At 32.5% G+C, this 15,052-nt stretch overlaps 1 protein-coding gene across 2 annotated transcripts in view; it reads left to right on the top strand.

Annotated features, from left to right (window-relative positions):
* Nucleotides 1–4,474, top strand: part of LOC137629433 (uncharacterized) — a 31,949-nt gene extending 27,475 nt beyond the window's left edge. For both annotated transcript variants that reach the window (XM_068360680.1, XM_068360681.1), the window contains exons 10-11: nucleotides 1,685–1,809; nucleotides 3,834–4,474. In XM_068360680.1, the coding sequence (XP_068216781.1) occupies nucleotides 1,685–1,809; nucleotides 3,834–3,938 (230 nt within the window). In that variant the 3' untranslated portion in view covers nucleotides 3,939–4,474. The remainder of the gene's footprint in view (nucleotides 1–1,684; nucleotides 1,810–3,833) is intronic.
* Nucleotides 4,475–15,052: the final 10,578 nt, after the last annotated feature.

The following is a 15,052-nucleotide window of genomic DNA, read 5'->3' as shown; positions in this document are numbered from 1 at the left end:
AATTTCCTGGTGTCTGACAGCAGATTGTAGCAACAACAAAATCATATTTTTTGGGTGATTTTTAGGAGACCAATTAAAATTTGTACACATTGACTATTGAAATACCGGTTGGCATACTTAATGAATTTACCAAAAACATACTAACGATGTTGATTCTTTGCTATAAACTAGTTTCTACTATGTTTTTTCTTACTATTTATTATATCTATCATTTGTTTTTCAGTTTTAATGTAACCTATAAATATTCAACGGCTTTTATGTTTTTAATTTCGTCTAATTTATAGTTTACAAATGACAAATATCTAATGTTCTAGTTTATGTGTATGTTATTTGTCTTTGCTTCTAAACTATGGTCATAAAGTAGGAAGATGGAAACCTCACCAACAGAGTACTCCATAGACTCCATAATACTGCATTGGTCATGAGAAAATCAGTTTTCAAAATGCTTTTCTATTTGCAAAACAATATATATATATATATATATATATATATATATATATATATATATATATATATATATATAATATATATATATATATATATATATATATATATATAGATAGATAGATATATACATATATATATATATATATATATATATATATATATATATGTATATATATATATATATATATATATATATATATATATATATATATATATATATGTATATATATGCGTATGTGTGTATATATGTGTATTTGTGTGTGTGTGTTGATATCAACCAAAATGGCATTTAATATCTACTTCTACCTATGGGAATGTATATTCACTGGATATTCATTTATGATAACTTTTGGCCGGGCAAAGATTCGAACCCATGCCTCTTAGCCGAAACCCACATCCCCTTTCTGCATCCATACATTCTTTAGCTCTAATCTAGCTTTGTCTTTGCAATGTTCACCTGCACTCCTTTCTTTTCTAGAGCTCCTTTTCCATACAGAAAACTTAATTTGCATTTCTTCTTATGTGGCTGCGATAGTTACTAAATCATCAACAAACATCAGTTGATATGAGTCTTCGTTGTTCCCTAATTCTATTTTTCTATTGTTATTTTAATCAAAGTAAGACTTACGTATCACAACAGGATTCATTTGCTCCCTGATACTAGAATTCTTCTTGAAATAAATATTCATATGTATACGCATATACAGTATACAGTATATATACCACACTGCAGTTGTTCAGTGGCTACTCTTCTCTTGGCAAGAGTAGAAGAGACTTTTTACCTATGGGAAGCAGCTCTTCTAGGAGAAGGACACTCCAAAATCAAACAATTTTTCTCTATTCTTGAATAGTGCCATAGCCTCAGTACCATGGTCTTCAACTGTCTTGTGGTGGAGTTCTCTTGATTAAGGATACACTCGGGCACATTATTCTGTCTTATTTCTCTTCCTGTTATTTAGAAAGTTTTTATAGTTATATATTAAAGATTTGATTTATTGTTGTTATTGTTCTTTAAGTTCTCTTGTTTTTATTTCCTTTCCTCACTGGGCTATTTTCTCTGCTGGAGCCAACTAGGGTTGTAGCCTAACAGGTAATAATAATAATAATAAAAATAATAATAATAATAATAATCTGTATATACTCGTATATAAGCTACATTTCTATAGATATTAAAATAACTTTTTTCCCACTAAAAAAAACTTTAAACATCTAACAGTTTATTTTCTTGTGCTTTTAGGTAACCTTGCCGTCAGATCCGCAGGGGAGAGAACCATGGACTATGCTGTCGAACTCCTTGTCAACATCGTGCCCAATATTTTCAGGAATGTCATCATGGATAAAGTAGAACCAAAGTTACATCAGGTAATGCATTCGTAAACAGATTTTCAGAGACTCTACATGCAAATGATGAGAAATACGTTAAGATACAATATATAAGTTAAAATTTCATTGCTGCAGAAGGTCCCCAGCTGACAAACGTTCGAATTATAAACATTTCGGAAATGTTAACATTCGACCTATAAACATTTGGAGATACAAACAGAAATCCAACTGAAATCATAAATGTCAATGGTATATCAAATAGATGAAACTGTCCACAATAATACCAATTCCTTAATGTCGCAAGAGGGTCTGCCCCTCTCTTTTATTCTTCTCCTGTACTTCTCTTTCTCCCTTTTTACTCACTCCTTCCCATCCCGAGTACCTACCTTTGAGCTATAAAATGGATTGTATCCAGGGGTACTTTTCCTTTCCCCATATTCCCCACTTCCCTATTCTTATTATTGTTGTATATCAAATATTTGTAAACTGTAATAAGAGATAAAAATTACTGCGATAAAGCAATATTATATCATTTAATACAGCAAGGAAAACGACATTTGCAATAACCCGATATTCATTTCATATGGAATGGGAATATTTGTTGACTATTATAGCTGAGAATTGTAGGCATGGAAATCAGTTTAGGCCTACTCTAGGCTAAAATAAAAATAAAAAAAACTCTACTTACGAACCGCTTCTTGGAACCTAATATGACATATTTGTTTTAATTGCTGTCACTGTTCTTGAATATTTTAGGTTAATTGTTAATTCATTCTCTTATTTCCTCGTGTCCTTTCCTCACTGGGCTATTTTCCCTGTTGGAGCCTCTGGGCTTATAGTATCTTGCTTTTTCAATTAGGGTTGTAGCTTGGCAAGTTATAATAATAATAATAATAATAATAATAATAATAATAATAATTTTGTACGTAGACGACCGTCTGTATCTAGGTATTTGAATTCTGAGATGTATGCTAAAAAACCTCTTATGAACTTTAGGTCTGTAAAATAAAATATAAAAACGAAACGAGAAACATATCATTCAGTGATGTCATGTTTGCAATGCAATGTTTATTTTTTGCATAACCTTTCACTGACTTCTTTGGTCTTCTCTCCAAAGGCTCAAGAATTTAGTTACTTTATCTATTAACTTTTATGCTATTGTTTCTAGTTTCAGTCTTTCTAGATAATGTTAATGCTATAATTTCTGCTGCAATTGTTGGTTGTTGTATAAATGACTATGCCATGAAACCGCTTACTTCGAATTTTTCTATATAAGTTTCCATTCATATCGTTTACAAAATCATACTATTAGCTTATGAATACTGAAAATATAAAGATTATTTGTCACTTTTTCTTTAAACACTAATAAATATTGTGAAGACCCATACACGAGGTTGCTTCATTAATACTCTTGCATATAGACTACATTTTCAATTGGGGCCCTTACTGATAAACTACATACTGTACATTATATGTACAGTATGTATATATATGTATATATATATATATATATATATATATTCATATATATATGTGTCTGTATATATATATATATATATTCATATATATATATGTGTGTCTGTATATATATATATATGTATATATATATATATATATATATATATATATATATATATATATATATATATATATATATATATATATATATATATATATATATATATATATATATATATCCACACATAAAATCTCATGTCAAGAAGATAGATTGCTACTTTTTACTTTGCATGATTATGTTCAATATGAGTTCTATCCTTTAGGTCAAGCGCTGTATGATTATTGATTCATTAGCTTTGTTTTCATCACTAATGTGAAATCCAATCAAATAATGAAGCACCTGTTGTCTTGTTGCAATTAAGTTAATCCCCATAGGTGAATTCTTGAATTATTTTACCTGCTTTTGGTCATTAGCAGCACTAATTAATGTTTGTACCCAGGAATAGTACTTATTCAAAAACACAAAATCAGTTTAATATTGTGACAGTTATTTAATAAAATAAGAATTTTCTAGAATATATCTTGAGTGAATTCTTTCCCTACAGGTCATCCAAAAACAGCTGAATGGCCTAGACCTCCACCGGATCGTCATGGACAAATTAGCCGAGAGAAGACTGAGGCAAGAGGAGGCGACCCCGACGGAACCATAAATGATTCTCACTGAAAATCATCATTTCCCATGTGATGATATCGTCCTTTGAGAGGATATATCATTCGTGCATTTCTGTTTTAGAAAATCAAAGTTGTTTAGTTTACTTTACCTGCGAAGCATCTGCCCTGCAACGGCACACGTATTTTAGAAGTTTGTGGTCCCTCTTCTTGTGCTCAGTGATAATTCTTGAAACTATGTTTTTAGTAAAATTGCTTATACGCCTGTGTGTATGAGAAAGAGAGAGAGAGAGAGAGAGAGAGAGAGAGAGAGAGAGAGAGAGAGAGAGAGAGAGAGAGAGAGGACGTATTTTTTATGAGTACCCATAATATAAAGACTACTTGAATTAAACTTTACCTCACTTAGTTCTTCTGTTATATACAACTTACAACTTCTAAAACAATATTCATATTTTATGTCTAGGACTGCAATTGTAACAAACAGATTATTCCCATTTAGTTAGGTATTGTAATTATTATTTCATTCTTTATTCAAGGAACATTTACTACTTTCTCAATAAATAATTTTGTTCATTAATAGATATTTCTTTTATCATGTTTATTATCATACGCTCGCTTATTTTTCTATAAATGTGGATTCATACATCAAAATTTATCACCTCTTGTTTTGCTCTCTGGAGATATTTGACCACTTGTTTTATATCTAATGGCATTCAAATATCTTGTAGCATATTCTTGAATAGCTCTTTTCATTAATCTAACTATTAGTATTGTATATATATATATATATATATATATATATATATATATATATATATATATATATATATACATATATATACATATATTTATATTTATACATATATGTATATATATATATATGTGTGTGTGTGTGTCTCTGTGTGTGAATATGTAGTATATCGTATACTAGTGAGTGCGCCTTATATATTTATATACACACACAGCCATATATATATATATATATATATATATATATATATATATATATATATATATATATATATATATATATATATATATATATATATAGAGTTTAATGAAAGATTGAAAAAAAGCAAATCAGCCAATAGCTAGGTTATGTGAAATTTGGAATCAAATCGGTTACAAGTAAAAATCAGACTATATATCAGTTTAGTGAGAGCGGTGCTACATACCTTATTGCCTTATTGTTTGTTTGGGTTCCCCCAGGTCCCTCAGTGTGAGGCACCTCGTATATCCACCAGGAAATTGCATGTAAGGGTGTCTCCTCAAATTTTAGCCCTTGTTCCAACTAATATAGTTTGTTAATTGACGGCCAAATGCTGGCAAAAAAAGTGTGGTAGGAAGGGAGATGTTAGAGAATTTATGGTTGGTAAATTGTCCAACGATTGTTTCCTTATTAGGAATAAATATTTTTCGAAGAAAATTGTGTGAATTTTTCATATGCTATAGGAACCAACCTGATTTTACTTATAAAAGTGTTTAGTAATTAATTTCTTCACCAGAACACATGGATGGAAAGTCATGTCCCTGTACAAGTGACCAAGGTAACAATCATCAGCGTAGTTACAGTTGGTGGGACGAGATTGTTAAAATTTCTTCAAATGTAGAATGTCCTTACACATTATTTATTCCAGTCATCTAATGCGAAATAATTATATTCCAGAGGATACATGACTATGGTGTAATTTAATGTTCTTATAATCAGCGTAATCAACATAGACAAATCGAATAATGAAAAATGAAATGGTCCCATTCCTGTGTCTTCGCCAACGCCTGACTGTTACGTCATCCACCTACGAATTTGGGTTTGTTAGAAAGGGCGTCCCAGAGTGTAAATCAATTATAAATTAAGCCTTATCATCATTTCCTTAGTCAATGTATGCATGTCAGTAAAGCTGTTTCTTGCTTCAATATACTGTAGGTTGAATATATATATATATATATATATATATATATATATATATATATATATACATATATATATATATATATATATATATATATATATATATATATATATATACTGTATATATATATATATATATAGTGAAAATATATAGTATGCTTGTTCTAATGAGACTGGAGCGTGAGATTGATGAAAAGCTGAGAGATGAACAAACAGGATTTAGAAGAGGTAGAAGTTGCACTGACAAAATTTTCATTTTGAGACGTTGTATAGTAATCGTATACTATAGAAATTCCCTTTTGATGGCATTTGTGGACAATGAAAAAGCCTTTAAACTCAAAACAAAACTCTGTGATTATTTTACTTTTAATGGGAACTATTATTGAATTAACCTCTTACTTCGGTTCTAAGTTAGGAATACGAGAAAGTCACTGGTGATCGAAATAATGCACACTACAAAAAATATACATATTCTATAATAAAGTAGCAATTCAAAAGTAATATAAAAAATAAATCACTCGAAATTGAAATCTGAACTAGACCTTAGACTTATGACAAAATGACACTTCAAGAATAATACAGTCACCTGTTTCACAAGAAATTATTATGTGAAAATATTCAATTTTGACAATTAATAAAAAAATTACACTTTAACACTATAGAAAATAAACCATAACTACACCTTTACATATAAGTAACTGTTACTCTTACGACCTTTGGGCTCACACAAGGTTACAAAACCGTTAAGCAAAAATAAATGCAATTCACTTTTTAACCCAATCACACAGGACCATTCACAAAAAAATTTATTTTACAATATAAACTGTAATTACAAATTCACTTCACTTCTTTCAAATTAAACCAGAAAAATATCACCAATGTTTTAACATGCATTATTTACGTTTGAGAGAAAACACTTAGTGGCTGGATAGATGCTGGTGAGAGGCCTGTCAGACGTATGGCTCTGTCGGAATGTCAGGCTGGATATCTCTCTCTCTCTCTCCAATGCAATGGTAGGCTCTTATATGATGTCCTAAGTCATTCTAGAAACTTCCAGTTGGTCAAGCAATGCATTATCGATGCATTTGACAGAGTTGCCAACGTTGCTGTAAATTGGCAGGTGGAAGTATGGTCCTAATCGCTGCCTGACAATGGCAACACTCTCATATGGCTCCTCCCCCCTCCTCTCGTAACATTGAAAAAAAAGAATATGTTTTGTCGAGAACCTTCATGCAATTCCCAACCACGTGGAAATATGATGCAATCCCTCGTATATGTCATACAGCATACCTTTTAATAAAATTATATAAGACTTCGAAGTCAAACTACATTGAATAAAAATTTAATTCTTTAAAATAACGTAAATTTACATATACAGAACTAAATGAAAATAAAACTAAATAAATGACGACAGTCTTATGTAATTTACATACATTTAGTTAATCCTACATGAGTGAGACCCACCTTACCAGCTGGCTATTCATCTCTTCAATACACAAATGAAATACGTGAATGAAATAATCTACTCTCATCTTGGACAAGCTTTATAAGAATATGTATATATATATATATATATATATATATATATTTGTATATATATGTGTGTGTGTGCGTTTGTATCTATCTATCTATCTACCTATCTATCTAACTATATATATATATATATATATATATATATATATATATATATATATATATATATATATATATAATTTATATACATATATATAGATATATATATATATATATATATATATATATATATATGTGTGTATAAATAAATAAATAAATATATATATATATGTATATATACATATACTACACATATATATAAACATATATATATGTATATATATACATATATATATATATACATATATATATATATATATATATATATATATTATATATATATATATATATAGACTGTATATATATACTTATATTTTATGTTTATATTTTTTCTGGTACATAAAGAATGGGTGGTTATATGCTGTTAAGTTTAGTTCCAATGAATTCCTCATACCTAAAAGCCTAGGTTTAGACAATAAAATCATCTTCCTAAGTGAATTGATTGCAAAGCACATATAATGGCCACCGAACAACACATCTGGCTAAAATTGATCACTTGTATCCTGAATGATAAGATTCTGGTAAAAAATACTGTGGTGGCCTGTTGGTAACGTCCTTGCCTGGTGATTGCCTGACTGGGGTTCGAGTTCCGCTCAAACTCGTTAGTTCCTTTGGCCGCTGCAACTTTGTCATCCATATGAGCTAATGATGTGTTTGGGGGAGCCTATAGGTCTATCTGCTTGGGTTTCAATCATATTTATGCTTTATATGGTCAGTCTCTAGGGCATTGGCGTGCTTGCTAGGGCAATGTCACTATCCCCCGCGTCTTCCTTTCATGAATGGTCTTTAACCCTTTAAAGGGGTTATGTTAACAATTGCTGTTTTCTCGGCAAAGTATTGCATCCTTTTCACCAACTAGATGTCTCTATTCAATCCAACCCATCTTGGAACTCACAAATCATATTTTCAATTAACTGCCATTCCAAATGCTTCATCTACATATCTCATTACTCCACCGGTGCAATTCCTTTTACCCGACATCATGTAGCAAACATGATACATGTGAAACTTTTCAATCTTTTACCTTTTTCACCATAGTGTTCACATTTCACCTAAAATATGAGTTGACCCAACAAAACTTTTATATTCCAGCTTTGACTTTCATAAAAACTCATCTCATCCCTATCTTTTTTTTTCTTTTTTAGACTGATAGCTTCTTTGTTTGGTGCATCTCTTCTCCTGCCTTACTAATATCTGATACATTTATTTCCAAATAGATACATATCTATCTACTGCCTTTCTTTTGCCATCCATGTTGAAATTCATTCATTCAATTTCTGATAAACACTCCCATAGATTTACTTGTAACTGCATTCATTTTCAATATTATCCATCTTCCCATCACTGTCAATCTCTCTTATTAATCATTGCAGTTTCTCCTTACTATGCCAAATAAATATGCATTAGCCACTGGACTCCAATTTTATTTTTTCCTTTCTTGTCTCACATCATTGATCCTACATGTTCTGTCCCTTTCAGAACTATTTTGAGAATCATTTAAAAAATATAAAAAGAGATACGAGCAATAATGATAAAAGAGAACAAAATCAATGCTAATCCTAAACTATATCATCTAATCACAGGTTAACCTACTTCATCAACGTATTTTTAGCTATTTTCTTGAAACTTGCTTACAGCATCAAACAGTTTTATACCTGTCTTCATTCGGTTCCTCCGTGAGCAGGAAAGAACTGTGAGAAAAACAGACATGTTTATTCAGGTCCTTATCAGTGCGAGGGGAGAGTGAAGATTCAAAGCATAATATATACAGAAAAAAAAAAGAAATGTTGTTACTATGTAAATTCGTGTGACACACGGTTGGTACAAATGTATTATTTCACTAGATATTCACACCATCACAAAAATGTGAAAATCTGAAAAAGTTTACCATTGTCTAATAATATCTCAGTTAATCATGATCAATAAAGTAAAACTTGGGAGCCAAAAATATTTGAGCTAAGTAATAATTGTCACCTCACTTACATTCATAGATTGAGTTATGATATTTTTGGCCCGAAGCCAAACGCTGGAGCCGCAAAGCCATTCAGCGCATATATATCTTTTAGTATAGAATATAAGTATATAAATAAAAGTAAAACATAATTAAACTAAATTCATACAACAGGTTAAAATCTAAAATTATAATAAAACCCTATATCTATTTCTTAAAAAATACCAATTTCTTTTAAAAACTGTACAACTTGCTCTACTGAAGCAATCTCACCTAAAATTTCCCCATGGGACATATTACTTAAACGGTTTTTCCTACGTTGACATCTAAAAACAGTACAGGACACTAAAATATGTTCAACGGTTATACCTACTCGGCAAGTAGAGCAGCGAGGAGCCAGCCTATCCGACCCACCGGCCATCATATACCTACGAGTATAATGGGTGTGCCCTATACGCAAACGTGTTAAAACAACGCTAGATCTTCTGTCCACCTGTAAATGCGACCATGGATGGACAGAAGGCCTAATTGACTTTAATTTAAAATCATTATTTAAATTAGATCAATGGGCCTGCCACTGGTCTCTACAATAAAACCTAATACTTTTAAAATCTGAAACTGGGACACCCATGCTGGAAATGTGATTAAGCCTAGTTGCAGCCTTAGCTACTACATCGGCTCGCTCATTTCCTACAATTCCAACATGGGATGGAACCCAGCAAAACATAATCATAATATGCTTTCTATTTACTAAAATAAAAAAAAAAACAATCCTGTATCTCCAGCACCAAATGATGGCAAGAGACTAAACTTCTTAATGCTAATAACACACTCAATGAGTCGGTAAAAATTGTATTAGAAAAATCCTTATATAATATTAATTTCAAAACAGCCACAACTGCCAACAGTTCTGCCGTAAAAATAGAGGAACTTGACGGAAGCCTTTTTTAAATTATACTTTCAGTTGACACTACAGAGCAACCCACACCATCAGAACTTTTGGAACCATCTGTATAAATGTGATAAGCATCATCATGCTCAGAAGCATGAGATAGGAAACTAGCCCTTAACTGTTCATCTGAGCTGTTCCTTTTACTATCCATAACCGGACAAATCTCCATCTTAGACCTATTCCAAGAAGGATAGGTTGAAGGGGTAATTTCAGCCACTGCAAGGGGAAGTAATCCCACGTCAATAGCCGAGGCTTCTAGTCTTACTTCTAGTGGTTTCGGCAACCTAGTCCTAGTTGGTGCTCTATCAACGGGTTGCTTTACAAACTTAAAATTTGGGTTGATTTTCGAGGTAAGAACACGAGACATATACCTCAAACGCAACTCCTCCCGACAAATAAAAGGGGGAGGAATCCTGAATCCACGTATAACCTATCTACTCATGATATCCTATATGCACCTGTGCAAATTCTTAAAGCGATGTTAAGAACCACATAAAGTTTTTCTAAAGTGGTTTTGCATGCAGATCCATATATCTGACAACCATAATCTATTTTACTTAGGCACAATGCCTAGTAAATTCTCAACAGACATGTCCTATCAGCTCCCCAATTGAAAGCAGACACAACTTTAAGGATGTTAAGTCTAAGTTTCACGTTACATGCCACCTCATTAATATGTTGAGAGAGAGGTAATTTCTTATCAAATAAAACACCAAGGTACTTTATGCTATCTTCGTATGGTAAAATGGAATCATTTAAAAACAATGTTGGAATCTCTCCCATTCTTCTCAGTCGACTAAAACGTATAGCTTTGGTATTTTCTGGAAAAAATTTGAACCCTCTAGCACTGGCCCAAGATGTTGCAGCATTAATAGCAGTTTGGATTTTATGACATGCTTCAACAGCTGATGATCTACTACACACTACTGCATAGTCATCAGCAAAAGCCAGACCATGCACCCCAACAGGAACTTATTAGTAGACCCTTGATAGCTACATGGAAAAGTGTTGGACTAAGAACTCTTCCCTGAGGCAATCCTTCTTCTTGAGGGTAAGCTGATGAAATGAGTGAGCCAACTCTCACTTTTAAGAACCTATCTGACAAAAATCTTTAATACAATAAAACATATTAACCACTATACCCCAATCAACGAGCTGCTTAAGGATACCCCCTCGCCAGATAGTATCGTTGGCCTTTTCTAGGTCAAAGAACACTGCAATGGTGTGGTTTTTGCATGGCAGGAGACATTCTGGACTTCTTGAGTGAGGAACATCAAAGGGTCAATGGTATTTCTATTTTTCCTAAAACCAAACTGTCTGATAAAAGATTCTTCGATTCCAAATATCACACTTATCGAGTATTGACCATTCTCTCATAAATTTTGCTAACACAACTAGTAAGAGCAACTTGCCTATAATTTTCTGGGAGGTACGAATCCTTTAATGGCTTTATAATAGAAACTATTATCGATATTTTCCAAGATTTAGGGGAGGTTCCTGAAGTCCAAAAACTATTTAAAATATCTAAAAGAAATTGTTGTGTACTTTTCGATAGATCATGGAATATAAAATATAATCTTCCCCACGAGATGTTGGGAAGACAATTAAATTGCATTATCCAGTTCTTTCAAGGTAAAAGTGAACAAATGGGGATATATTTGTCAGTAAAGATTTGAGTTGCACAAGCCTGCAACACAGAATTCAGGTGAACAATTCTGTGATTAAGAGACTTGCGAATTATTATCCCTGTGCCTCCCCGAGCACGAGCACCTATCAGGGGTAGAGGCCTATAAAATGAAAAATTGTAACCTTACCTGGGAGTAAGATCTCCCAATTTAGTCTCCTGTATACAGATTGCAAATTTAAGTTAGAATTAAATCCACGGATGTTCCATAGCATGAGAGACATTATCTGGATTCTTTAAACGGTTTTTTTTTCCATTTGAGACCTAGAGAGAGATGGCTTGCCAGCCACACTTTCAGTACTTATTGATCTAGATAGTGCAAACGATTTTTTCGATGCTGGGCCTTCAGTTGCCCTCTCAGTTTTATTTTTAGTACTTCTATCCTGATCCTGAGAACGTGAAGGTGAAGGGGGAGGAAGGGGCCTCTTTTGTCTAACAGATTGTGCCTCTATTTCCTCACCGTCACTGGATCGATGAACTGTTATGGCAGGTAACGGTACAATTTGGTATGAAGAATTCTCAATATCTGGCATTAAGAACTCATCAATATCTTTAATCGATCTGGTCACAAATGTAAGGGGCTATGAGGACCCCACTAGAAGATGATTTGAACTAAGTAATAATTGTCATCTCACTTGGATTGGATTTATGGATTCTGGCTGGGGCTTACGAGGCCATTCAGCCCCCAAGTGCATTAAGGGTAAAAAACAAAGAGCTAGAACTAAACAATTAGGTACAAGTCACAAGAGGCTGGAGAACAAGATGGAAGAAAGTAGTAAGAATGGAGATAAGTGCATTTTTGTACAGAAAAAAAAAAACGTTGCTATGCATAATGGGCATTGTATGAGGTGCAATGACGGTACTGCCTAACTAAAGTGCCACGTCTGATGGGTTTTGAAAACCGAATCGGCGAATTTATTGGTTGGTTTAGCCATAAGTTTTTCTCGTTGACCTTAACATATGATATTTTTAATATTAAACATACATACATATATATATATATATATATATATATATATATATATATACACATATGTATATATATATATATATATATATATATATATATAATGACTTGATGACAGTACATTCCATTTTACTTGCCAACCGTCTGTAAATCGGTAGATTAAATCATGGGGAATTTTATAATCCTTCTCCGATACATTAACACCCAACTGAGGGACCGGACACTAGAACGTCATACGTAACGAGCTTAGTACAAAATGATTAAAAACATTCACGAAACTCCCGATGACTAATCACGGGTGTTGCAGTGTAAAGCAAACAATACAACGGCCAAAGATTCCCTCTTGTATTCATGCCACCGATGAATCTATAATGACCGTATCATTATCGACTGAGAAAATGCGTTATAAAATGCCACCCGCCTCCTGTTCTATGAAGTAATCCAGTAATAGCAAATCGCAATTGATAGAAGCAAACTGGCTTGCGCTAAACGCACTTGTAACCGTGCTAATGCATCTTGAATAATAGCAATTTAATCTAGACTTATCACGAATTGCCCAGGAATATGTACATCAAATATTTACTCAGCTGTTGAGTATTACATTAGTTTCTTCTGGTCAGGCAACTTCATGACAAAGTCTGCTTTATTATTGCATCAAATCAAGCCGATAAATGACGGTAACTTGCTTATCAAGCGTCTGGTGAATCAAATTCCCCCATTTGAGAAAAAGGAAGCAAAGACTACAATTACAACTAGAGAAAAGTGAAATTAATTAATAAAGACTACTCTAATCTCTAAATACAAGTCACAAAAATCCAATATATGTAACTCTATAGACATCATATGTAGATTAAACAACACACACAAACATCAGCAAATGTTGTCAATCGCCTAAACAGTTTTAAAATCATACCACTCGTAATATTTTGAACACAATAATTTTAGAAGAATCAGATGCTTGATATATATATATATATATATATATATATATATATATATATATATATATATATATATATATATATATATAAACCCATCTCATGATAACAGGGAAACTGAAATTACATTTCTCCATTGTTATTTGGTGTTGACATATGGTTCGAATCACTTTGTGTCTCTTCATCAGGACTAAATGGGCTTAGGGATGGAATTACACTTTAATATAAAGACTATAGAGGATAAAATCTTATGAAACAAACAATTTTTTAAAATTCTAAATTGATTAACCCAAATACATAAATGAAAACTAAATTCTTTGGTATACAAATTGAAATTTAGGATCAATTTCTAAATACATAAATGATTGTTCACGAATCTTCGCAGAAATTCATGACAGATTCCATACGCCTTAAATATCTTCGACAATGCTTACGATTCCATTTTTGCAGTGGGACTGTTCAAAGCAGAGCAATTTGTGAAGCTTACTTGCTTCCTCAGAAACTTAGGTTTGTGATCTACATTAATCTGGGATTAGACTCCATTTTTAGCGGCACCCTTCCTTATGACAAATTAGTCTCGATGCTCCTGCATTATCTCTGCAATAAACTTCAAAACTCCAATGTTGCAAGGGGTTAGTGCAGATTTTTCAAAATTTGTATCGCTTGTGCAACAGCTTAGAACGTAATGCTTACTAGTTTCCTTAGAAATTCTATATATGAAGAATACGTTTGTCCCTAATTTCAGTTCATCTTGAAGGGTATCACTCCACAACAGCTTGTAAGTATGTTGGCACAAGCATTCTCTCTCTAGTGAAACATCTGCCCTTCCAACCAGATTATCCATGCCATACTTCTATATATGGTACTTGGGCATATTACTTTAGGTTTTTAATGAATAGACATATCTTCGCGGCATCTATAAATCAAAGACAGCAGGTTTGCTGTGAGGGATCAATCAAAAGTCTCCCACCATCAACAATCCGCACTATCAAGACTGGTGATGATAACTGGCTAAAACCTTGACATGAATAAGATTATGTCTGAGGCCTCTGTCCTAATTGACACTCATGAATACCACCAGACGCTGCACCAGATATTAGAGGACACCTCGAAATTTGAAAG

The sequence above is a fragment of the Palaemon carinicauda genome, chromosome 37 (genome assembly GCF_036898095.1).
Source record: "Palaemon carinicauda isolate YSFRI2023 chromosome 37, ASM3689809v2, whole genome shotgun sequence".
Taxonomy (NCBI): Eukaryota; Metazoa; Arthropoda; class Malacostraca; order Decapoda; family Palaemonidae; genus Palaemon; species Palaemon carinicauda.
Note: the sequence above shows the minus strand (reverse complement) of the source record. Positions and strands in the feature narration are given on the sequence as shown.